The following is a 27,358-nucleotide window of genomic DNA, read 5'->3' as shown; positions in this document are numbered from 1 at the left end:
TTGTGGCAGACAGTCTGAAGCATAATAATTTTTTTCAAGAACTTTCGCAGACAATTTATTGTTTTAGATAAAATCCCAGACCTGCCCTAGGACAAAAATTTGGTTGGACCCTTGGTTAAACTTTGCACATTAGCGCTTATTTAGAGTACAAACTCGTTCACATACTGTACATGCTGGCTCTTGTATAACTTAATTCACATGAACGATTGTTTTTGTATATTTTGTACTTATTCGTGGTTGTGTATATGAATGACATGCAAAGTCTTGTGTGTATATAGTCCATGCTCACTATAGTACATACCATCCACAAATTATGAAACGTCATGGCCTGGGATTCTCCTTAAGACACCGGCTATTGTTTCGGGACTTTGTCTTGACATTAGACATACTACCCAAAAGATGTTAAGGATCACCCGATTCTTTCATATTGGTAATGTTAAGCTGCCATGGCATGATATATTAACTATTGTAATATGGAAGAATCAGGTGATCCTTAACTTCTTTTGAGTAGTATATTTGTTCAGCTACAGCTGCAAACCCAGATATGTTGTTCATTTAAACATGAGTCGGAATAATATTTTGTGTATGGGTTTGTGACGTCATTCCTTTATATCCCTTCCAGGCATTCCAAGCAAGACGGGAAGGTATGTATTACATCATAACGTGTCATATCAAACAGAATAGAGAAAGTAATCATCTCTGATCGAATCTACGAAACAAGTAAAACATTTCGAAATGAACTGTGTTTACTAAGTTCACACGTTCAATATTCGTGTTTAAAGGGGAAGTGTACACGCAAAAATCACTTTCTTTCTTTTTCTAAACAAAAGGCAATTTTAGAATTAGTTAGTATCTGTGTTTGAAAATATACACTCATTTTTTTTCACAGTGAAAGTAGGAAGCTCACAATAGTGTGAAAGTGATATGCCGTTCTGAGGCCTTCGTTTTACGAGCGAAATAGGCCTGAGTTATCCCCCTTAGATTATGACGTAATTGGTGCCAATTCAACTGGGTCCCTGTCTATTCTCAACGCAAAAGATATCAAGGACCAGTTTGCGGTAAAACAACATGGTCTACGACACACTCCGGCGCAGTGGTGTCTCAGCATAACACAATTCTGGCTGGCATCTGAGATGCTAGAATCACAAAACTGTACCTACACCACGTGAAGCGGCTCTAACAAAGCATGATGACGTCATAATGTTTATCAATTGGCACCAATGACGTCATATTGCAAGGGGCATAAGCCATGGTGTTTTTGTTATGGAAATAGAACACTTGGTAAATGTGAAAAATATGAATCGTTTTAGTGCAAAAAATATGTTTATTAAATATGATGTTTTTATATTTTTGTCTATGACACTTCTATGTTAACACTTTTAATGTGGAAAAAGTACAAGAAAAAATGGTTCATTTCCGTGTGAACTTGCCCTTTAAGAAGTTTTGTTTGAGCATCTCCCAAGTCGTGATGGGCCTTTGTTGCAGCGTTTCACATCGAGGACATCAGACTGACAGTCAGAAAAGGGGATATTTTGGAAGAACAGACCGACGTGATAGTCAACAGTATATCAGAAGGCTTCTCACTGACTGGTAAGGTACATGTACTCTACATGCTATATACTGTTCTGTATACACGGCCCAGCACGCATGGACAGGCTTCATCACCCTTATCCTCAGATCTACAGCCTTTGTCTTATTCAACGGAATAAACACATAAATCTGTTGTTATGTGGGAAAATACAGCTTTTGCAGAAGTATTCTATTCAGCGCTAATGGGCAATGCCATTTGATTGAGGGAGTCGCACTCATATTGAGACGCATTTTGGGATAGGGGTCAGCAGTCGCATTCATTTGGAGACGCATTCATTTGGCGACGCATTCATTTGAAGATTAACAGTATCCTCTCCAAAACTTGAAACTTGTAGATGATAATTCCCCGGATGGAAAGTAGTATACTGAAGTCGTCTACATATTCTCTTTACTGATACAGTGTCACAAAACAGTTTATTGTCTTTGGGAGTATATAGAATTTGGTCTTTTGGCAATTAGATTTAGACCTATACTGATTGAAAGAGGATCGAAAGGTGCGTGATTGTGTGTCTTAGTTCTGTTTCGTTGAGTTACCTCCGCGGTCTGCATATATTGATGACATCACTGCAGCATAGAACCGAATAGAATAGAACCTGGATCAGCCAAAGCACTGACCGAAGTGAGTGAGTGAGTTTAACGTCACATCGGCAATATTTCAGCCATATCGTGACGAGAAGTTGGTCATTAATAATGCATATATTTAAACTTTATAAAAACCTGTCATCGAAGGACAGTACGATGACTAGCATATCACAGATTAGATTTAAAACTAGTCGAGGCACATTTAAAAGCAGAAAGAATGAGTTGACACAATATAAAAAAGGGCTTGAGATCGTCAGTAACCAAAGGGAGATCACCATACCAGGGACCACGGGGACTTACAGTGCCTTTGCTTCCTGCATGGACCCAGACAGGATTTATATCATCCCTTCAGTCACTGGTGATTGTATACCAGTTAAGCCTGAAGTTAAAATGACGAAAATACTACTCTTTAAAATTATGGCATGCATAAAAATACTTCGAATGATGTGGGACTTACATACCCTCTTAGGGGGACAATAATTTTACGCTACTTAAACCCCCCTCAAGGGTACAGCCACTCACAATCTTAGTTATAAATAAGCACTACCAATTTATAAAATAATATCCTAAATACATCAAAATTCATGAAAAAGTTCTATTTCTTTTAAAAAGCATAATATTAAACGATAATTAACGTCATTAAAAAGGTCCTTGACCGTTTAACACTGAAATATTTATCCCTTGTAATGGAAAAATCAATACAGTCAAGCAGGACCGTGATTCTTTCATCACAAGGGATACAAAACGGAGGATCCTCACCTTTCAATAAATATTCCTGCGTATATCTGGAATGGCCAATACGACATCGTCGCATAATGACCTCTTCAAATCTTGACTGACAGCCCAAGTAGGTGTAACCGATATGTGGTTTAATTTCATGTAATTTATTAGTACCTACCTGGCTGTCCCACTTCTGTTGCATAATATCACGGATGTAACATCTGATTATAGGTTTATAATCAGTATATGGGATGAGAACTGGTGTCACAGATTTGTTGAGTGCTTCTTTTGCAGCAGCATCGGCCATTGTGTTACCAAAGATACCAACATGGCTGGGTAACCAACAAAAGACGATGTCATATTGGCCAGTAGCAAGATCATTAAATAATTCTATAATTTCGTGTAAAAGTGGATGTTCATTTGAAATATTCTTTATGGCTTGAAGACAAGAAAGGGAATCAGAAAATATGATGAAGTTATTATGTTTGGACTGAGTTTTTATATATTTGAGAGCTGTTAATATTGCCTGCGATTCTGCTGTAAAAATGGAACTTTCATTTGGTAATCTGGATGATATGGTTCTGGATCCAATGACGGTGGCGCAAGCAACTGCGTCACAATCCTTGGATCCATCTGCAAATATAGACTTGTAAGTATTGTATGTGCTTCTTAAGTGATTATATTCTTGCTGATACATGAGTTGATTGGTGTCTGATTTCTTTAGTGCCGTTAATGAAAGATCTACCTGTGGCTTTACTAGTTGCCACGGAGGAGACGAGAGTATTTGAGTCGGAGATATGATTGTGAGATCAATATTTGCAGCAGAAATGTCAGGTTTTATTCTTATTCCAAGGGGTGGAACAAGCGACGATTTCTTATGATAGAGGTCTACATGATGAGGATGAAAATGGCAGTCATATGCAGGATTTGATTGATTTGAATATAGTTTCGTGATGTATTGTAAAGATACTTTTAGGCGGCGGTCTTTATGGGATGGCTCATCAGCTTCAACTTACAGACTAGATACAGGAGATGTAGGGAAGGCACCCAGGCAAAGCCTGAGTCCTTGATGATGGATAGAATCAAGCAGTTTTAAGTTACTTTTGCAAGCTCCACCATAAATGATGGAGCGATAATGCAGCTTGGAGCGTATGAGAGCTCTGTACAGTTGAAGGAGAGTTTTCTGATCCCCTCCCCACTTTGCGTTGGAGACAACTTTCAACAGGTCAAGTGCCTTCAGGCATTTATTCTTTAAATATTTGATATGTGGCAAAAAGGTTTAAATGATGGTAACTTAAATAGGAGTGCCATCTAAAACTAGATCTGGGTCTTTGTGAGGCTTGTACTGTCTACAAAAATGTAAACAATTACTTTTAGATTTTGGAAACCTAAAACCATTTTCTAATGACCACTTATGGATTTTGTTTAGGCATAATTGTAGTTGCCTTTCAATAGTATTCATATTTTTACCACGACAGGAAATATTAAAATCATCCACGAAGAAAGATCCATCAATGGAATCGTTTAAAACCTTAGACAGGGTATTTATTTTTATACTAAATAGTGAGACAGACAAAATACTGCCTTGTTGGACACCCTGATCCTGAGTATAATGATCAGACAGGGTAGAACCCACGCGGACCTGAAATTGTCTGTCAGTTAAAAACTTGGATATAATTTGAGGCAAACGGCCTCGCAATCCAAAGTCATGTAAATCTTTTAAAATGCCATGCTTCCAAGTAGTGTCATATGCTTTTTCCATATCGAAAAAGATAGACACTGCATGCTGTTTGTTAACAATGGCATTCTTAACGTATGACTCCAATCTAGCTAAATGGTCAATGGTACTGCGTTTTTACGGAATCCACATTGAATATTTGTAATTAAATTATTGGATTCTAAGTACCATGTTAATCTATTATTGACTATGCGTTCCATGGTTTTGCAAACGCAACTAGTCAATGAAATTGGTCTATAATTTGATGGATCGGTATGATCCCGTCCAGGTTTCTGTATAGGAACAACAATGGCATCACGCCACGAAGAGGGAATTTTTCCAGATGTCCATATATCATCAAATATGAAAAATAAGGTTTCCAAACATGATTCTGGTAAATGTTTCAGGAGTTGATAATGTATGTTATCAGCCCCTGAAGCAGTATCATGAGCTTGCCCAAGGGCAGTATGGAGCTCATGAATGAAAAAGACTTCATTATAATCTTCCCTGTTATCTGAATTAAAATTAATAGGTTTCTTTTCCTGCTGCTTTTGATATTTTTGAAATTTAGGTACATAGTTAGACGAGGAGGAATGCTCAGCTAGAGTTTCACCCAGTTTGTTTGCAATATCTGATTTATCAGTTAACAACTGATCGCCATTTTTAAGATGATGTATGCTTGATTTATTACCCTTACCTATAATTTTGTTTTGTTTATAAGTACGCCTGGTTTTACCATTTACAATTTTGAATTTATTTAGATTATGGACCATAGGATGGTGTCGGAAGTACTTTTCAGCCTTTTTCCTTTCCTTCCTAGCTTGTTTGCAGTCGTTGGTAAACCATGGTTTACGAATGTGAGGATTTGCGGAGGACTTCGGGATACATTCTTCAGCTATTTTATTCAGTTCGTCAGAGAAAAGTTGCATAGGGTCAGGAACATTGAGAAACTTTTCAGGATTTAGTGTGTTAGTACTAAGTATTTCATATGAAGCCCAGTTAGCCTTAGTAAAATTCCATCTCGATGACGGAGGTACATCAGATGGTGTCACAGATTTTAAGACGGTAGGAAAATGGTCACTTCCACAAAGGTCATCGTGTACTGACCATTCAAATTAACTTAGTAAATCAGAATCGACAACTGACAAGTCCAGACAAGAATACTTTCCAGTTGCAAGATGGAGATTCGTTTCAGAACCATCATTGAAAATACATAAGTCGTTATTAATGAAAAAATCCTCCAATAATTTACCTTTTGAATTGCTGTCATTACTACCCCAAAGTGGGTTATGGCCATTCAAATCTCCCATGATAACACAGGGCTTAGGGAGTTGGTCATACAGTGCCTGAAGATCAGACTGTCGAAGAGAGTACGTTGGTGGGACATACAAAGAACACAAAGTTAAAACAATATTCAATGTTATACGTACTGCTACAGCCTGAAGAGGGGTATTGAGAGGAACAGGACTGTGAATGATGCCCTGCCTCACCATAACAGAAGATCCTCGAGTTGCTTTATCCCCTGGAGGGGAAAAGCAATGGTAAGAACTGTACTGTCTTAAATCAAAATTATCTGTGGTCTTGAGGAAGGTTTCTTAAAGGCAAAATGCTGATGGTGTGAAATCTTGAATTAAAAGCTGAAGATCATTAAAATTATGCCGCAGTCCTCTACAATTCCATTGTATTAAATTGGTTGAGCAACTCATGGAGGCTCAATTGGAGATCGTGAGCGGGGGGAAGGTCCTCTACGCTGTAATGGTAGCGATGGAGTGACCTCCATATCTAGAGGTTCAAAGGTGTTATGAACCTCTACAGGAGCAGTCAATGACAAAGTTTCCTCAACATGTTTAAGGTCCTTTGCTTCTTTTCGTCGTTTTTTTTCTTTGTTCGTGAGATTTCTATTTGTTTTGAGTTCAGGTACAGAGTCTGGTTGAATGGCAGGTTCTGGCACAGGTGCAGGTTCTGGTAGTGGGTCAGTTTGCGAAGCTGAAGAAGGTGAAGTACAGATGTCAGCATCTATTTGAAACAAAATTTTCTGGTCAGTGGATACCAAGCTAATAGCTGTTTGATAGCTATTGTCAGCCTTGATAGGCGAAGAGGAGAGTACTGCAGAATAGGTCTGTGAAGAAGTGGAAGTGGTTGATTCACTTGTAACCAACTTCTTCGCGTCTGTAAATGAGATATCATTTGTGTATTTCAGTTTCAGAATTTTAGTTTGTGTCATAAAAGAGGGACACGATTTAGAAGTAGACATGTGATCACCGCTGCAGTTTGCACATTTGACAGTATCTGTGCAGTCAGTGTTATCATGGGTCTTACTTCAGCGGGAGCAAACTTGAGTATGGCGACAGGATTTGGCTCCATGTCCAAACTGTTGACATTTGAAACAACGGAGTGGATTCGGAATATAGACATCCACTCCGATGTTGAAATAACCAGCTTTAATGGAGGAAGGAAGCATTGTTTCTTGTGCTTCTTGCTGATTGGCGAGTTTGTCCAATTGTTCCATTGTTTTAGTGTCTGAAAAGGGGCCAATGGAAATACGTCGTTATCAGGCGCATTGTTGCCTATAATTGAAGATGACATCACCCATTGTCCCGGATGTCAGTTATATGTCATATGTTTCAGAAACCCTTTCAACAGAACTGGTAGAACGCTTTGGAGAGCCATTCAAGAAGGATTTCAGAAAAAATCGTGAGTTCCATATGTTTTTGGAGATATCTGTTCACAACGTTTCATGTTGAAGTTTAAAGTAAAGTGGATTCAAGATTAACTTTATAAAAGAGCAGCTGTGTTGAATTATCTGAAACCTTTACCATGCCCAATAACAGATACAGCATACACAGAACTAAAGACGCTGAAGTAAATGAATATAGCACAATTATAACTAACACCAACAACAGAAATAACATACACAGACGTAAACGGGATCATCTCACAATCACACAACTACCGCAAACAGTATATATCTGACCGACGCGTGAAGATCCAGGGTAGAATAGGTCTTCAGCAACCCATGCTTTCCGTAAAAGGAGACTATGCTTGTCATAAGAGGCGATCGGGTGGTCAGGCTCGCTGACTTCGTTGAGGCATGTCATCGATCCCATTTGCGGGGATCGATGCTTATGATATCAATCAATGGATAGTCTGGTCCAGACTCGGTTATGTACAGACCGCCGTCATTTAGCTGGAATATTGCTGAGTGCGGCGTTAAACAACAAACCAACCAACCAACCAATATATCTGTCAAGGAATAATGTTCTCCCAAATGTTCTCATATACATAAACTATTCTTGCACTTTAGCATACTTTCCTGTTTCATAGTTCCAGCTCTGCAAAAGTCTGGATTATCGTTTTGCAAGTCGTGCAGACCTTGGACTTGTGTAGTACATCTTTGCGCCAGCGTGTTTAAAGGGAAAAACAAAACAGATTGGCTGGCAGCAATACTTTCATGCCTCAAAGAATCTGGGGAGAAGTTCAAACCAGCGTCTGTGGCCCTTCCTTGTCTTGGCGTTGGTATGTGAAATATTTTGTATATTTGTAACGATAATTCCTAGTTCACACTTCCCCGCAAAAAGATTTGCTTTGAAGGTGTTCCGATTGTGATTTAACAATGCTGAAGAGATGACGGACCAATTTCATTGTCGCATGAAAAGTTTGCAAGTATGTTCAGTGCAAAGGATTCAGGGTACGAAAATAGGTCCTAGCAAACATTTGCTTTTCGCAAGAGACGAATAACGGGATCGGCTGCTCAGGCTTCGTATCCCAGTTACGTGGATCGATGCTCATAATATCAATCACTGGATTGCCTGGCCCAGACTCGAGCATTTACAGACCGATTATCGTTAATCTGATTAATCTTGTTTCTATCCCATCGATAGTGTTTGTTTGTTTGTTGTTTAACGCCGCACTCAGCAATATTCCAGCGGTCTGTACATAATCGAGTCTGGACCAGACTGTGTAGTGATTGATATCATGAGCATCGATTTACGCAATTGGCATACGATTACATGCATTAAACAAGTCAGCGAGTCTGACCACCCGATCCCGTTAGTTGCCTCTTACGACAAGCATAGTCGCCTTTTAGGGCAAGCATGGGTTGCTGAAGACCTATTCTACCTCGGATCGTCATGGGTATCGGCAAGCATTTTTTGCTGAAGACCTAGTCTATCCCGCATCTTCACGGGTTACGGCAAGCATGGGTTGCTGAAGACCTACTTCATGAGTCAGGTGACTAAAGGGATCAGGTTGTCAGACTTGATGACTTGGTTGATGCATGTCATCGAATCTTAATTGCGACGATCAATGCTCATGTTGTCAATAACTGGATCACGACAAGCATAGTCGCGTTTTACGGCAAGCATGGGTTGCTCAAGACCAATTCTACCCCGAATCGTCCCGGGTTTCACTAAAAGTGGTACCAACTGGAATACCGGTATCTCTAGAACAGGACATGCTCACCCATTCTGGTTTTCACTGGTTAAATCACATAATTTTCATCACTATTTGCCTTTAACACCCAGTGATCGCATAAAGAAGATGCTTCCTTTGCTAACAGTTACTCTATATATTTACGTTCGTTTTGATCAGGTTCTCAGCCTCTTTCCCCCGAACAACTGGCGGAACTCTTGTATGATGCCATAGAACAATACCGAGCGGCAGTTCACTTCAAGAAAGATCGCCTCACCGATATCAGGCTGATAGTGATTCGTGACGAAGATTTTGATCGAATCGTCACCACGTTGCAGGACATTCAAGAGAGAAACAATAAACGTCTCGAGGGTAAGACCTTTTTCATCATTCAATTAATATAAATTCTTTAATTCCTTAAAATAAACAAAAGAAAAAATAGTGGTTATTTTATTTCAGTTATATATGTTTTTCTGTATTTTTTTTTTTTTATAGACGCCAGGGTCCGATTCCCCACATGGGTACAATGTGTGAAGGCGATTTCTGGTGTTCCCGCCGTGATAATGCTGGAATACTGTTAAACACGGCGTAAAACCACACCCACTCACTCACTCTTTTGATTGACTATAGTCAAGAATACTCTTGCTGTAACATATTCGAGCCTGGGCCATACAAACCAGTGATTACTATTATAAAGAACGTGCCATGTCGAATGATATTGGCACACAATCATGTCACAAGAACCTCGGCACACGATGTCGCAAAAAATTCCAAGAGCACTACTCTGTACCGAGTCGTTGATTTGTGTATTCCCGCCTTAAGATGAAAGGTGATATGATATGATGTAAATATTTAGATTGTGTAATGTGTCAGTCCAATGAAATTGCAGGTCTCGGTACATTGTACACTTCACAACTAAACAGACCCAAAGAACAAATGGCACATCAGCCGGGACTATCGTTCAGTCTTAAGAGTATGAATCGAGTGGTCGGGTTCTGTGACAGCTGAATGTGAACATTGACACCCTTGAGAAACAACCCTCATATTTGTTTATTACAGCCACGGGGCAAAAGCAAGTATATGATCTTTACGTATCATCTACTGAAACGTCAAAGGTGCAGTATCTTGCTGGACAAATCCGAAGCTTTGTCGATTCTAAGGTACGCAGTGAGGTGGTGGAAAACAACAGGCTGGTTTTTGCAATGTCCAAAGAGAAGGTGAGTTCATTTCCTCAACTGTCGTCCACATATTTTAATGATTAACTTGGTTATAATGCTTGCTAATTGGAGGTAGATATGTCCACGAGTTGCTAAATTGGTATTCAATGTTTGAGATGGACGATCTTCAACATCTTGCAAGGAATCACACTGTAGGCTTGAAGGTGATCGGAAGCAAGCTGATACTGTTTGGCATGGATGTAGACATAGCCAAGGCGAAGGTTGACATCAAGAGGTTTCTGAGAACATGTCACAGCGCTAGATGGAGTCCGGCGAAGGATGACCACAATCTCGATCTGGACTCAATCAGTGGCTATGTTGAGGATGCTTATCAACACAACAAAAGATACACATTGTTTACGGATCAGTCCAATAGGCTCTACAGGCTGAAGATCAAAGAAGGGAAGGTTTCGATATGCCAGCATCCAGATAAACGAGAGATACAATTACAGAGAAGAGGTGAGTTTGGTGATTATTATTTTTGGCCGTTATGTACACAGCTGTATAAGAAAGGGTTCAAAAGTAGCCTCCTGTTATAAATGCCTCCTTGTATGAAACTCAAGCTATCTGTTCTTTCGTTGCATTTCCAGTATAAAATATAATCCCTGGTAACCCCAGCTTGTCGTAAAAGAAGACTAAGTGGGTTAACTACACATGTACATGTCATCGTTTCCCAATTGCGTGGGTCGATGTTCATGATGTTAATGACTGATTGTACGGTCCAGATTCATTTCTTTACACTGTGTATGTGTTGCTGTTGTTGTTTTAACGCCGCACTCAGCGATGTTGCGAGGCTATTCCATGCTACGACCTTTATATGGAGTTCTCACACCTCCTTATTTACTGGCACATATTTTGGGGGCACGGGTGGCCCAGTCGTCTAAGGCGCCGCGATTCGCTGTGCAGAGTTCCGTCCCTTGGGCACACCAGAAACCTATGATTGTGAGTTCGATTCCCGGTTCGCCCCGATTATGTTTCTAGGTTTGTCAGTGCCATCCCCGTGCTCGTGGGTTTCACCGAAGTGGTAAACGTCTGAGACCTACATCACTTCGGGCTTTTCTCCCACACCGTGATATAACTGTAATACTGTTAAAAGCGGCGTTAAACCCAACTCACTCACTCACTGGCACATATTTCACAACTACATTTGTGCGAGAGACGGGTGGTACCAGAAGAGCAAGAAATGACCTTCCTTTTTGCGAACACCTGGTGTCATAACTGATATCGAGTGATCCATTCGTTTCATTTTCATCACTACTTTGCCATCACGCCTAATGGATCAGGTTCGGAAGATATTCGAGTCTGAAATTGACTGAAAGAACTCCTCACGTTGTCGTGGTACGATGACTCCCACTCTCAGACCCTGTCCATCTGGTCTCAACTAGTCGGGGGGCACGGGTGGCCCAGTCCTCTAAGGCGCCGCGATTTGCTATGCAGAGTTGTGTCCCTTGGGCACGCCAAAAACCTATGATTGTGGGTTACCCCCGATTATGTTTCTAGGTTTTTCAGCACCATACCCGTGCTCCTTCGTTTCGCGAAAGTGGTAAACGTCTGAAACCTGCATCATTTCGGTCTTTCCTCCAACATTAAGCCGACACGACGTGATATAACTGGAATACTGTTAAAAGCGGCGTGAAACCCAACTCACCTCTTTAAGTTCTGCTCCTGAGGTGGTTTTCCTTGTGGCACATTAGGCCCTGTCGTCTGACCCGCAGTCCATTGTGCAGCTGTGCAAGAAACCTAACATACTGAATACTGTTAAAAGCGGCGTTTAACCCAACTCACTCACTAACTCACTCCCCTCTTACGACAAGGAACAGAGCTCTGGAACACCTACATGTATGCTAACCTGGAGCCCCACGTGTATGATTGAATGCATTAGAACATTTTATCTCTTCAGTCTCCGTGACGTATGATGACATTCCACTCAACTGGTCGCTTCAGCAGCAAGGAGTCGCGGACCGCGTCCCTGTGGACAGAGATGGGGAAGAATTCAAAAACGTCATTACTCGCTTTGAAACTCAGAGTCGGTTCAAAAGTGAGAAATTTCACATAAAAAATGTGAGTCTGCAACAGCAATATGGTCCATTTCAACCATGTAAACCACTTCATATGTCGAAATTTAAGTTCAAATTGAGTAGTGATCGCAGTTCATGAAACCAATGTAATTCAGTCAGATAAGGCACAGATATCGATGCGCAGAGTCCTGCTCGTTTTGGGTGTCGGTATCGTGTTAGCGAGTGTTCAAATCTTGGTCTTGTCTTGGTTTCTCAGTATCCCACCGTGGTCAGCGTGTACGCGTCTAAACCCTGTACCACTTCGCTCCTATGTTAAGACATGACTTCCATACTGTTCAAAGAGGCGCTATGCCCAGTACACTTGCCCACATGCTCTTCAGCTGTACATTTTCATCATCAGCCAGATTGTATGTAATGTTTTCGGAAATACATTATTATACCCCGCCACGAAGTGGAAGGGGTATAGGAATGGGTGTTGTCCGTCCGTCCGTCCGTCCGTCCGTCAACTTTCTTTTCCGGAGCAGAACTAAACAGTCATGGGAGATATCTTAACTAAACTTGGTACAAAGGTAGGTCCAGTTTTGTACTGGTGCCTTTTGATTGATTGGGATTTTTTAAAAATATATTCTTTTTAGTTTCCATGGCAACGACTTTGACTGAAAATAACGGTAGAGCTCATTTCCGGAGCAGATCTTGAAAACCGTACAATATGTCTAGTGGTAAACTGGTGCCTTTTGATAGTATGGGATTTTAATTGAATATATGTTTCAAGTTTCCATGGCAACGACTTTGACTTAGACTAAAATTGGCGGAAAAACCGTACACTATTTCGTGCCTTGCACACAACCAGACATGTCATATTGTACGAGTCCTTCAATGTAATAATAAGTATATGTCATGAGACTCATAGGGGCGGTCGGGTAGCCTAGTGGTTAAAGCGTTCGCTCGTCACGCTGAAGACCGGTGTTTGATTCCCGACATGGGTACAATGTGTGAAGCCCATTTCTAGTGTCCCCCGCCGTGATATTGCTGGAATATTGCTAAAAGCGGCGTAAAACCATACTCACTCACTGACACTGATACTTTGGATAATCTTCAGGTATATCGGATTGAGAACAGGCTACTACACAGGAAGTATAAGGCAGAAGAGGAACGACTTTCCCTACAAAATGGCTGGGACAAAGTCAATGAGCGTATACTCTGGCATGGAACCAGTCAGGGCTCAGTTGAAAACATAAACACAAATGGATTTGACAGGAGTTACTGTGGTGCAAATGGTGAGTTCCGTAGGCATGTTATCATGATCTTTTACACACAGAATGGTGAGATACTACGTTACACGTGTGTCATACAAAGTTGACCTAGGTGTATTTGTTTTGATTTCTCTCAGGTCACGCATGAAACTCGAATTTTTGTTGATATTCATAAATAATAAGGAGACTTTTTCGAGATTAACACTTTACGAAGGCAAACATGATCATTACACGCATCAAATTCGGTTCGAATCCTTCAGTCATGCATAGGTCTACCACAGAAATTACCTACTCGAGCACATCCATTCCATGTGGCGTGAACGACTACAGATAGATTGGGGTCCTTCAGAGCGTTATCATGATCTTTTACACACACGATGGTGAGATACTAAATCCGTACGCTGCACGTGTCATACAAAATTGACCTAGGTCTATTGTTTTGATTTCTCTCAGGTCACGCATGAAACTCGAATTTTTGTTGATATTCATAAATAATAAGGAAAGCAAACATGATCATTACACGCATCAAATTCGGTTCGAATCCTTCAGTCATGCATAGGTCTACCACAGAAATTACCTACTCGAGCACATCCATTCCATGTGGCGTGAACGACTACAGATAGATTGGGGTCCTTCAGAGCGTGATGATGTAAATGCGATTAAGTTCAGCGTGGCAAAATTAAGACAGCCTAAAATATTTCGACCAATTTATAAACTTATGTTGATTCGTCTGTGTATTATGTGGCACTTTCGATCAGTCACACTGAACATCTGGGTACAAATCATACGAAAACTCCTTGGAAATGTTCCTGATTTCGTGGGTCAAAATATCCCATATCCCAATATTTATATTTAAAACATATATTTATATTCAAAACTATCAGTCCATTTCTATTCAGAAAAACACCTTGCAACAATGTAATAAGAGGTCGGTCCTTCAGAATGGTAGAATATGAATTTGCGCTCATTATGTTTCTAAGTTTGTCAGAACCACAAACGTGATTGGGTTTCACCAAAGTTAAACGTCTAAGGCCTGCATTCATGAAGCTAACAGGTCGTTAAAAAGTTATATATGTTTCACGGCGGCATTAAATCAAAATCATTCACTCACTCACTCATACTCACTACTTCTCGTCGATGTTGATATATTTTATTAAAAACAATTCATTGTTTAGCCATCAGATTTGGTGAAGGGACCTACTTTTCTGTCGACCCATCCTTTTCGTCCAGAGACACATACTCGCCTCCAGATTCCAAAGGATTGAAATACGTGTATCAGGCGAAGGTACTGACTGGCATTCCAGTGGAAGGGAAGGAAACGATGAAGTACCTGCCTGTGAGAGCAGGCACAAGCACTCCCTATGATTCTGCTGTCAACGACTTAAAGAACATCACAGCCTATGTCATCTTCAAGGATGATCAAGCTTACCCTGAGTATCTAATCGAATTCACCCATGCGGTCGGCAAGCAGGTGGACATGGTAGGAAGCAAGACAACAGCCGATCCTTGTGATGCGCAAGACAACAATGCTCCAGCAATGACTCGGTTGTAGTTTACCACTGAAGAGTGGTCAGTCACAATAACCTCAATCGGACTCAAGTGATCACATGCGGAAACAGCTGTTAGAACCCTTGTCCTTTCTAGCCCCGGTTGGTGGGCAAGTAGGTAGCAAGTTTGAAGTGTCGGAATATGTTGTGGACACATAAATTGTTGGAGTGTCGGACACCTATTTCTGAAAACATCCTTGTGTTGAATTGTATTGGAATACTGGTTTCGAACCAAATTGAATCTGTCATATATCTGTAATTCTTTATCAATTAGCCAGTATTTACACACTTACAGAAAAATAGCCCCTGAAGCTCCTCTTAAGTTTCTCATTGATATTTGCTCATAAAGACGTTAAAAGATGGTACTTGTTGTAACCCTGTCTGGCGCTCGGCATTAAGGGGATAAAACAATGACTAGTCGGCTAGGAGTCAGTATACTGTGTCTGAGTGGGGTATTCATGTTAAACTGCGGCATGGTATCTCATTTGAGTAGCACTTTAAATCGGCATCAGTCCGGACTAGTACAAGCACCCCCCTCCCCCCACCCTCAGCCCCTCCCATCACTTCACCTTGATATGTATCCGTTGAATAAGCATTGTGTTAACGTTGTGTAAATGTATGTATTAAACGCAATTCATTCTGATGTTTCAGTCTGGTACTGGTACTTATATTGCCACTGCTGAGCTAGAATTAACGCTTATCGTTATGACAGTGCTGTCAGAACTAGTATTACTGTTCATTGTTTTTTGGTGCGCAGTTTTCTTGTATTTGATGTAAGTTCTTTCTGGCAAATTGATAAAAGTATTGCCAATAGTTGTATCTTGCAGCAAGTAATTACCTTGTAATTTAGTCCCTTCAAAATAACAGTATTGTTTCGACAAATTTCCAATTCACCGTTACATTTTTGAAAAAAAGTGAAAGGTCATTTATACATTTGTAATGGCACATAAGTTCAACTAAACAGTGGAAAGTGATAAACCTATTTTTTTCGAATTGTTAACATTCTGTGTATGAATCCAGCTTACTGATTCAGAATTCAACGTTTTCAGGTGTCAGATGTAGCTGTTTGACTTAACGCTCATACATAAATAGAAATAGGTTCTTGAATTAAACCCTAATTACGGGCTGTCCGAATCCATTGCTCAAAGCAGCTTGACTCAGGGAACTAAAGTACAACATCGGAGCAGATTTACATATAGTGTATTGAAATAACATTCTCATACAAAAACAAGCTATGATATAACAAACACTGCTCTTACTCAATAACATAGGAATGGTGGGTTGAAAAAGATCTATCTTACCTAGCACGTGTTAAATAGAATGATAGGTCAAGTATTTTCCCGACAGCTACTCGAGATGACAGCGAGTGTTACAAAATAATAATGCGACAATTTACATCCTACAACATTTCAATAACATGTCTACAAGTGAGCAATGACCAAATATGTTACCTTAAGCAACCAACAAACCCTAAGGTCGACCTAATGTCCCCTCTCCAGTAACCTTCCAGCCACGCTAACCTGTCTTCTCAATGGCCGCCTACCAAGTCATGAAGCGTGATTTTTATGCAGAAACGACAGCTTGTATATCCAATCAGGGACTGGCTTTCTTCGCTCTTCAGCCTAGCCAATCAGTGTCTACGACTTTTGGCCGATGACACCCGATCCTGTCCGAATGCTAGTCGTAGATCGTTCGGTTTCCGATCACTTGCGAAGACAAGTGAATGAGTATGGTTTAACGCCGCTTTTAGCAATATTCGAGCAATATCACGGCGGGGGACACCAGAAATGGGCTTCACACATTGTACCAGTGTCGGGACTCGAACCCGGGTCTTCGGCGTGACGAACGAACGCTTTAACCACTAAGCTACCCGACCGACCACTTGCGAAGACAAAGCAACTGCTAAAATTGTTACAATAGCATCTTGCCTTTGAACTGAGTGAATGCATAGAGGTTATCACGCGAGTGTGTTTCGGAATAGTCAATACATTGTGTCTGGTCCTAATACAGAATATTTACCTTCCCAAAACGCACAAGCGGGACCACTTCATCATGTAACGTGGTTCTTAATGTCCGTCACCGAAAAAACAGAAACTTCCCAGGAATGCACGCATTAATATATTTTACGTCAGAAGGTCAGTGATGTGTCAGTCGGGCAGCGACAGCAGTCAAAATAGTTCCAATTCAAACCTGTTTCTTAGATAGTGGCGAAAATACATACAGGCAAAATAACAATTGCCAATGCATATTGTTTCTACAGACCTTTCTCGGCAATATATCGGTCCGCTTGATAAGAGTACCCGCCCGTTATCAAAGTTACTCTAACCCTAGTCCGTGAGACTTTTCGAGTCTTCCTGTCCTGTCATTGTGTTATTAAGTGAAGTGTCAGAGGTACACACTGCGACAAATTAAACAAGGTGCCATAATTCGGCCAAATCCAACTGTCCTAAATTGGGGCAAAGACCCCAAGCTGCAGATGTGTACTTTTGTTTTAATAATAATAACAATTATCCCAGTAGTTTCTCCAGGTTCCCGATGGTCATTTCAGACTCGATCTCCGATGAACAAGGCAACGCCATGTTTGTTTGTAAACACTGAAAGAAGTACCTACCTGACCTTTCATATTTGCAATTGTATCTGTATATGACCCCGCCTGGCTTAATCCTGCCGGGAAACGTACTCGTTGTATGATAAAGTATAATATTTACAGCTTTGTAACTGAGAAGCAGTATTTCAATTTGGTCATGTGACAGCGTGATGCAGGGGGAAATATCCGAACTGTTGCAGTTGTCAGATAATTACCTCTTCATTGAAACCAACGAGAATGAATTTAGTGCCCCAAAACCTAGAAACATAAACAAGACAAATCTATTATTCGAACACCCGATCCTATGTTTTTGACACGCCAAAGGGACACACTCTGCACAGGGAATTACAACGCCTTATACGAGATGGACATCCATACCCCGGTAATAATAAGGTATATACCAAAATTGTTCAAAAAGATTATTAAAGTTACCACTGTATTTCCCTTATCAAACACCCTACTAGCTTCTCATCTGAACAGTGTACACATGCACTATATAAATGTTAAGATAATTTTTAATTTTAAAAATCTTAAATTCTTGTTACATATTGTTACAAATATTTAACGACTTTTTACACACATGTACCAGGGAGATAAGGAACTACCGAAAGTGGTACATTTAAATAAAGATAACTTATTTAGATTTGTTACCTACTAAACACATAAAATAGACACACAAGATCTTCCCCTGTATCCAGTTATGAGAAGCGAGAATAGGTTTTTAACTGGCCTGGTGGTTCAAGGAATAAAAGTGACAAAGCTCTTTTCATATGTCAGAAGAAATCTGCTGGTTTCAGGTGAATTCTGTTCCGCCGAAGCAGGTTTCCTTTTGATGCTAGTAGTTGGTAAGATCTCGGCTCTGACAGGGATTTAACCACTTTGGCGTTGACCCAGCTTTTGGAGTTATTTTCAAACATGATTACATCTTGTCCAGGATTCAGTTTTGATATATTTCCTGCATGAGCGTCTTAGTGACTTTTCTGGTTATTCTGACGCTTTTGAAGTCCCTCGACGTTATCTTCATCAGACTGTGCTCTCTGCAGTCTGCCAGTTGTTGGAAGCTGAGTACGGTTATCTCTGTGGTTCAAGAGTTTTGCTGGTGATTGTAGGTCCCTATCGACAGGTGTTGTCCTGTATGACAGGAGTCCAAGATATGGGTCTTGACCTGCAGCTTCAGTGAGTGAGTGAGTGAGTATGGTTTTACGACGCTTTTAGCAATATTCCAGCAATATCACAGCGGGGGACACCAGGAATGGGCTTCACACATTGTACCCATGTTGGGAATCTTCGGCGTGACGAGCGAACGCTTTAACCACTAGGCTCCCTGACCGCCCCTGCAGCTTCAGACTTTTTCAGTAAGTTCTTCACGGTTTGACCAATTTGATATCCTAACAATATTATGTAATAGCGCAACTCATTACACTGATGATGTCAATCACTAGATTGTCTGGTCCAGACTCGAATATTTACTGACCGCCGTCATATAGTTGGAATATTGCTGAGTGCGGCTTTAAACCTCAACCAAGTCACCGAGTCTGACCACCCGATCCCGTCAGTCAATAGTCGACAAGCATGGGTTGCTGAAGACCTAATCCGGATCTTCAGGGTTCTCCTCTGCTATGAGTGGATTACATTGGAGCATGTCCTGCCTACTGATTTTTCCCACAAGGTATAAATATTGAACGCAAAATCAGTTAAGGATCCCTTCAAGAATGCTCATTTTCATTTCATCAAAACTTTAAAAAAGAAATGGGATCATTTAAAAAGGTTTTGTATAAAGATTCGTATTAAATAAACTGGTGGTGATGATTAATTAATCACTGAGATTGTTGTTGGCTACACTAGCGAAGGGGGATAGAAAAGGAAGAAATAACTGTGCCCCCAAAAGGTCATGTCACGTGTGTTAAATCTCTCTCTCTCTCTCTCTCTCTCTCTCTCTCTCTCTCTCTCTCTCTCTCTCTCTCTCTCTCTCTCTCTCTCATATATATATAATACTCAGTTATTCAAGGAGAGGCTATCTGAACGACCACTGCATCGACATCCCACTCGAAACCGTCAGTGTGTGATTTTGCATCAAAATGTAAATTTGAAATGTAGACTGTAATGGATTTAATGAGACTGTCCATCACATTGTCAGTGGATGCCCAGCTTTGGTACAAATACAGTATCTTAAGCGACATGATTGAGTGGCTCGATCATTTTATTACCGTCTTCGCAATGCTTGTGATTTTGACGCAGAGGTAGAGGGCGTCGTGGAAAATGATAAATACAAAATTCTTTGGAATCGGCCCGTATACAGCCTCTGACGTATCCAGGCCAACAAACCTGATCTTGTCCCTTTATTTAATATATTTTATTGTCCAAAAAGACAAAGGGATTGGGCACAAGTGCAGCACTTATTACCGCCTTGCCCCTTTTGACACTAATGTGATTGACACGATTCAGGAAAAGCATAGCACATATGCAGACCTCGTTTTCGAAATGTCACGCTTGCATCCCAAGTACCAAGTTGTTGACTCCCGATTGTTCTCGATGCCGAGGTTTGGTACCTCCAAATCTGTTGACCGACACTGTGAGAGTCCCCGGGTTTGCCACCAGGAATACAGCCCTTTTGACAATCTGGGTAATGCAGAAAGCCGCAGTGTTGCTGAGTCTTCACATTCTCCGAAAAGTTCTGGGTGGGTTTGACTAGGCAGCGCTTCTGGGGAAAACTCCCAATTGCTGTCTTGGCTCCATGTAGAAGGGGCAAGGGAGCTGATGATGAGCCTAACCAGCCTGACTGTGCCAGGATCACCAAAATCATGTTTACTGCATTTGTTATTTTAATCTGTACATAATAAATAAAATCACCATTGTTGTGTTTCATTACACCTGATTGTCTGAAAAATGTAATTAAAAAGTCCAAATCTAAAACAGCGTCAGGCCTTGATGGTATTCAAAACCGGTTTGGGAAAATGTTCCCTTGTGTCCAAACACCAGCAACCAATGACATGATTTACATGGAGCAGAACGGAGCCAGAAAGGGATGTTGGGGTTGGAAGGATCAACTACTAGTTCAGAAAATGATCCTTGAAGAGGCTAAAACTTACCACCGTAACCTCTCAATGTGTTGGATAGACGACAGAAAAGCTTATGATTCCGTACCTCACGAATGGAGTTTGAGGCCACTGGAATGTATAGACCTCCCCGAGCGACTACTTGTTTTTAGTCAAGTCTTTAATGAATAAATTATTGATGGTCAACTCAACTTGAGATGTATTCGCATTAGCAGGGGGTGACTTCGGAACCCATGTCTATTAGAAGAGGAATATTTCAGAGCGTTTCTTTTAGACCCTTGCTTTTCTGTTTGTCACTAATTCCTTTAAGCTTTTGGCTCAGCAAAGAGAAAAGTTATCCTCCGGGAACTCCTCAGCACAGATCCCCAACACCCCTTAATCACCTCCTTTACATTGATGACATTGAACTTATTGCCAATGGAGGATCCACACTCAAAAAAAGAGATTCTGCATGTCGAGTTCATTTATAATGATATCAGCATGTCCTTTGGACTCAACAAATGCAACATTTTTAATTTCAAACTTGGCAAGGTAGAAGAGGGAGGATCAGTCAGTTCACTTGGGGGATTAGTTATTGACCATCTCGTGGAAGGACAGGCCTACACGTACTTAGGGATGCAGATTAGGGACAAACTCCAGAATGCCTATATCAAGGACAAACTAAGGGCAGAGTACAAATGTGGTATTAAGAAAATCTCGAGTTCAGAGCTGAACACTCGCAATAAAGTTAAAGCCACAAATACTTATGCTGTATCCATCCTTTCATATTCTTTTGGTGATGTTGATTGGGTGAAACAATAATTTCACGGTATTTACACCCTCACACGAAGAATCTTGTAAGACAATAGATCCCACCACCCTTGCTCTTCCTTCAATAGCTTTTACTTACCAATCATAATGGGAGGGCATGTTTTGATTAACGATGGGGCTCTTCATTATGGAATTGTTGAAGCATGTCAAGACTCATGATGAAAACAAGGCATTCCGCAGTGTTCATATATACGAGCCAATGATGTGGGACTTAATCTCAATGTCAGTGTTGATTTTGTTGATGGTTCTGTACTGCTGGACGGTACAGAAGTGAGTGTGAACCAAGTGAAGTGCCATAACAAATCGGCTCAGACACAGTTTTTCAAAGAGAGACCATGTGAAAGACCACTGTATCGAGTTTCGTTATAAGAATTAGCAAAGACCCCTCGAATATTTTTACCCTCGACTTTGACTTCATCCAAAAGAAATAGCCTGGTGTAAAAATGATTATATCTAAAGGAAATAGACCCGTGCATATCCGGGTTAAAGTTGGTCTTCAGCTTCTTGTAAGGGACTGGCCATTTGATGTTCTGGGAGGTTGGGATTTTATCGAAAAAATAACTTGTCCCCAAAAGATCGTGAAAAAGAATTTTCATTCATTTTCCATGAGGCCCTCTACATACTCTGGGTCGTACCATGGATGGACCTCTGCGTTAAATCACAAGCATTGTGCCAAAGATGGGCATCCACTGGCAATGTGATGGAAAGTCTCATTAATCTCATTACAGTCTACATTTCAAATTTACATTTTGATGCAAACATCACACACTGACCATTTCGAGTGGGAAGTCACTGGCAGCAAACAGAAACTGTTTCACCTTTCAGGCCAGCCGACATCATACAAGCGGAGGACTCTGAAGGGTTGCTGATCCTCTCAACACACTGCACATAAACTTGATGCAGTGGTCGTTCAGATAGCCTCTCCTTGAATAACTGAGTATTATATATATATATATATATATATATGAGAGAGAGAGAGAGAGAGAGAGAGAGAGAGAGAGAGAGAGAGAGAGAGAGATTTAACACAGTTAAATGACCTTTTGGGGGCACAGTTATTTCTTCCTTTTCTATCCCCCTTCGCCAGAGTAGCCAACAACAATCTCAGTGATTAATTAATCATCACCACCAGTTTATTTAATACAAATCTTTATACAAAACCTTTTTAAATGATCCCATTTCTTTTTTAAAAGTTTTGATGAAATGAAAATGAGCATTCTTGAAGGGATCCTTAACTGATTTTGCGTTCAATATTTATACCTTGTGGAAAAATCAGTAGGCAGGACGTGCACTAATGTAATCCACTCATAGCAGAGGAGAACCCTGAAGATCCGGATTAGGTCTTCAGCAACCCATGCTTGTCGACTATCGACTGACAGGATCGGGTGGTCAGACTCGGTGACTTGGTTGATGTTTAAAGCCGCAATATTCCAACTATATGACGGCGGTCAGTAAATATTCGAGTCTGGACCAGACAATCTAGTGATTGACATCATGAGTGTAATGAGTTGCACTATTACATAATATTGTCAGGATATCAAATTGGTCAAACCGTGAAGAACTTACTGAAAAAGTCTGAAGCTGCAGGTCAAGACCCATATCTTGGACTCCTGTCAAGATTACCGGACTCAGCTTCCAACAACTGGCAGACTGCAGAGAGCACAGTCTGATGAAGATAACGTTGTTCTAAATGGCACTGTGTATTCATAGCTTTCGGCCATGGGAGCCGTGCCAATTTACACTTGTCAGGGGGGTACTCAAAGTACGTGATCTAGACTACCAGTTGTCGGACTTTCATTTTTGTGGAAGCCTCGGTGGCTGAGTGAGTTAGATCGCTGACTTTGTGTGCTGGCAATTAGGTGCCTCACCCTGGCAGGTGTAGGTTCGAATCCCGGACGGGACTCAACCCCAAAAAACGTACTAGAATCTGTACTTTACTGAGAAAGTGTTATCCCAAATCTAACATTAACATTTGACCACTTTCTAAATGGCATTGTGTATTCATATGTATGAATTGCTAATATTACTTTTCGCAGACGATGTTAGACTAATTTCTGATACTGTTAATCGGCTTCAAACACAAATAGACATATTGTTTCAGTATACCATCTCCTGGAAACTGACTGTTAATACAGATAAAACGAAAATTGTTGTTTTTTAGAAAGGGGGTCCTCTTGCATCCAGGGAAAAATGGTATATAAATGGGCAACAAATTAATTAAACTTATAAATACCTTGGTGTCATTTTTCCTTTTAATCTGAAACTAAATCACCTCGTCAACGATCTTTCGCTACGAGCTAAGAGAGCCCTCATTACTTTATTTGATGTTCTTGATAAACTCGGTGTGTCTTCCCCGTCTGTTTTCTTCAAACTTTTTGATTCTCAAGTTAAACCAATTCTGTTATATGGTTCAGAGATTTTGGGTCTCGAAAAATATCACATCTTGGAAAAAATTCACTTAACTGCACGTAAATGATTCTTAAATGTTGGCAAATCTACCCCAAATTGTATGGTGTATGGTGAATGTGGAAGACATCCCTTATATATCTGTTCTTATGTACGCGGTCTAAAATATTGGTTAAAGATTACAGAAATGTCACCTGATCGTATTCCACGTAAATGTTATGAAATGCTGAAACATCGCGACAATGTTGGTTATATAACATGGGTCACTAAAATCTGACAACTTTTATTTCTTCATGGATTTGGATATGTTTGGATTTACCAAGGTGTTGGAGATAAGACAGCATTTCTTAGTGTATTTAAACAAGTTGCATCTGATATGTTTATCCAAGAATGGAGAGCTACAAGGGAAAATAGTTCAAGATACGACCTTTATAAAACATTTAAATCATGCTTATCTCCAGAACAGTACTTAACAGAAATAACAGACAGAAAATTAAGAGTGTGTTTTACACGTTTTAGATTAGGTTTGAACAATTTAGTATGTAATACAGGTCGTTTTTCCTCAGTTTAAAAAAATATGCGTTTTTGTCCTTTTTGTCCCACATTTATTGAAAACGAATACCATGTTATGAATCGCTCAGAACAAAATATTTCCAAGGTTTACCCCAAAACATAAATACACTAATCAAGCTCCTCCGTTTTGATGTAATATCTAACGAGCATCAAAAGAATACTATCCTATACATTAATTATGGTTCACGACTTCGCAACCGTCTTTGTACAAATGATGTTTAATTATTCTTGAGGTTATTTGCCTTTATTAATCAAATGCTTTAATCTCCTCTTGTTGTGTTGTGGTGCGATTTATTTTTCACAAAATTGTACACGTGCACATCTCTGTGGATATAAGTCTGCATGTTTATACTTGTACATGTACAAAATCGTATATATATATATATATATATATATATATATAATATTATTGTATGTATATGGGCCTATGGCCTGAATACAATAAATGATGATGATAAGGGAAATACAGTGGTAACTTTAATAATCTTTTTGAACCATTTTGGTATATACGTTATTATCACCGGGGCATGGATGACCATCTCGTATAAGGCGTTGTAATTCCCTGTGCAGAGTGTGGCCCTTTGGCGTGTCAAAAACATAGGATCGGGTGTTCAAATAACAGATTTGCCCTGGTTATGATTCTAGGCTTGGGGCACTAAATTCATTCTCGTCAGTTTCACTGAAGAGGTAAACATCTGACAACTGCAACAGTTCAGATATTTCCCCCTGCATCACGCTGTCACATGACCAAATTGAAATACTGCTTCTCAGTTACAAAGCTGTATACTTTATCATACAACGAGTACGTATCCCGGCAGGATTAAGCCAACTGATAAAACCAGTATCGGGCGGGGTCATATACGGATAAAATTGCAAATATGAAAGGTCAGGTAGGTACTTCTTTCAGTGTTTACAAACAAACATGGCGTTGCCTTTGTTTATCGGAGATCGAGTCTGAAATGACCATCGGGAACCTGGAGAAACTACTGGGATAATTGGTATTATTTTTAAAATAAAAGTACACATCTGCAAATTGGGGTCTTTGTCCCAATTTAGGACAGTTAGATTTGGCCGAATTATGGTACCTTGTTTAATTTGTCGCAGTGTGTATATCTGACACTGCACTTAATAACACTATGACAGGACAGGAAGACTCGAAAAGTCTCACGGACTAGGGTTAGAGTAACTTTGATAACGGGCGGGTACTCTTATCAAGCGGACCGATATATTGCCGATAAAGATCTGTGGAAACAATATGCGTTGGCAATTGTCATTTTGCCTGTATGTTTTTTCGCCACTGTCTAAGAAACAGGTTTGAATTGGAACTATTTTGACTGCTGTTGCTGCCCCACTGACACATCACTGACCTTCTGACGTAATATATATTAATGCGTGCATTCCTGGGAAGTTTCTGTTTTTTCGGTGACAGCAATTAAGAACGACGTTACATGATGAAGTGGTCCCGCTTGTGCGTTTTGGGAAGGTAAATATTCTGTATTAGGACCAGACACAGTGTATTTACTATTCCAAAACACAATCGCGTGATAACCTCTATGCATTCACTCAGTTCAAAGGCAAGATGCTATTGTAACGATTTTAGCAGTTGCTTTGTCTTCGCAAGTGATCGGAAACCGAACGATCTACGACTAGCATTCAGACAGGATCGGGTGTCATCGGCCAAAAGTCGTAGACACTGATTGGCTAGGCTGAAGAGCGAAGAAAGCCAGTCCCTGATTGGATATACAAGCTGTCGTTTCTGCATAAAAATCACGCTTCATGACTTGTAGACATGTTATTGAAATGTTGTAGGATGTAAATTGTCGCATTATTATTTTGTAACACTCGCTGTCATCTCGAGTAGCTGTCGGGGAAATACTTGACCTATCATTCTATTTAACACGTGCTAGGTAAGATAGATCTTTTTCAACCCGCCATTCCTATATTATTGAGTCGGAGCAGTGTTTGTTATATCATAGCTTGTTTTTGTATGAGAATGTTATTTCAATAAACTATATGTAAATGTGCTCCGATGTTGTACTTTAGTTCCCTGAGTCAAGCTGCTTTGAGCAATGGATTCGGACAGCCCGTAATTAGGGTTTAATTCAAGAACCTATTTCTATATATATACGAGCGTTGAGGTCGTTCAGGACTCGCGCTACGTTACACCATATTATGTCAAACAGCTACATGGACATCTGATACCTGAAAACGTTGAATTCTGAATCAGTAAGGTAGATTCATACACAGAATGTTTACAATTCGAAAAAAATAGGTTGATCACTTTCCACTGTTTAGTTGAACTTATGAGTCATTACAAATGTATAAATGACCTTTCACTTTTTTTTCAAAAATGTAACGGTGAATTGGAAATTTGTGGAAACAATACTGTTTATTTGAAATGATTAAATTACAAGGTAACTACTTGCTGAAAGATACAACTATTGGCAATAACTTTATCAATTTGCCAGAAAGAACTTATATTCTTTAATTCAGCAAAGGTATTCATCTCAAATCATGATATTAAAACACAGGACACACTCTCTTAAAACACATTCGTGGAACGTTGTGACGCAGTGAAATGTGTCCTGTATTTTGACACTTTGCTGTCAGAGAATTAGTTCTTAGGGGAAAGGACGACAATATCAAAACATCAAATACAAGAAAACTGTGCACCAAAAAACAATGAACAGTAATACTAGTTCTGACAGCACTGTAACAACGATAAGCGTTAATTCTAGCTCAGCAGTGGCAATATAAGTACCAGTACCAGACTGACACATCATAATGAATTGCGTTTAATACATACATTTACACAACGTTAACACAATGCTTATTCAACGGATACATATCAAGGTGAAGTGATAGGAGGGGGGGG

General features: G+C 40.1%; 1 protein-coding gene across 1 annotated transcript in view; it reads left to right on the top strand.

Annotated features, from left to right (window-relative positions):
• Positions 1 to 15,798, top strand: part of LOC139459216 (protein mono-ADP-ribosyltransferase PARP14-like) — a 28,495-nt gene extending 12,697 nt beyond the window's left edge. The window contains exons 8-17 of the mRNA XM_071240671.1: positions 623 to 644; positions 1,486 to 1,590; positions 7,238 to 7,303; positions 7,934 to 8,125; positions 9,200 to 9,391; positions 10,079 to 10,236; positions 10,353 to 10,695; positions 12,137 to 12,297; positions 13,354 to 13,531; positions 14,683 to 15,798. Coding sequence (XP_071096772.1) covers positions 623 to 644; positions 1,486 to 1,590; positions 7,238 to 7,303; positions 7,934 to 8,125; positions 9,200 to 9,391; positions 10,079 to 10,236; positions 10,353 to 10,695; positions 12,137 to 12,297; positions 13,354 to 13,531; positions 14,683 to 15,059 — 1,794 coding nt within the window. The 3' untranslated portion in view covers positions 15,060 to 15,798. The remainder of the gene's footprint in view (positions 1 to 622; positions 645 to 1,485; positions 1,591 to 7,237; positions 7,304 to 7,933; positions 8,126 to 9,199; positions 9,392 to 10,078; positions 10,237 to 10,352; positions 10,696 to 12,136; positions 12,298 to 13,353; positions 13,532 to 14,682) is intronic.
• The last annotated feature ends 11,560 nt before the right edge of the window (positions 15,799 to 27,358 follow it).

This window comes from Haliotis cracherodii, unplaced genomic scaffold (assembly GCF_022045235.1).
Source record: "Haliotis cracherodii isolate W230 unplaced genomic scaffold, xgHalCrac1.p SCAF_13, whole genome shotgun sequence".
Lineage (NCBI taxonomy): Eukaryota > Metazoa > Mollusca > Gastropoda > Lepetellida > Haliotidae > Haliotis > Haliotis cracherodii.
The sequence above is the reverse complement of the archived record's forward strand: the minus strand, read 5'-3'. Positions and strand labels throughout refer to the sequence as shown.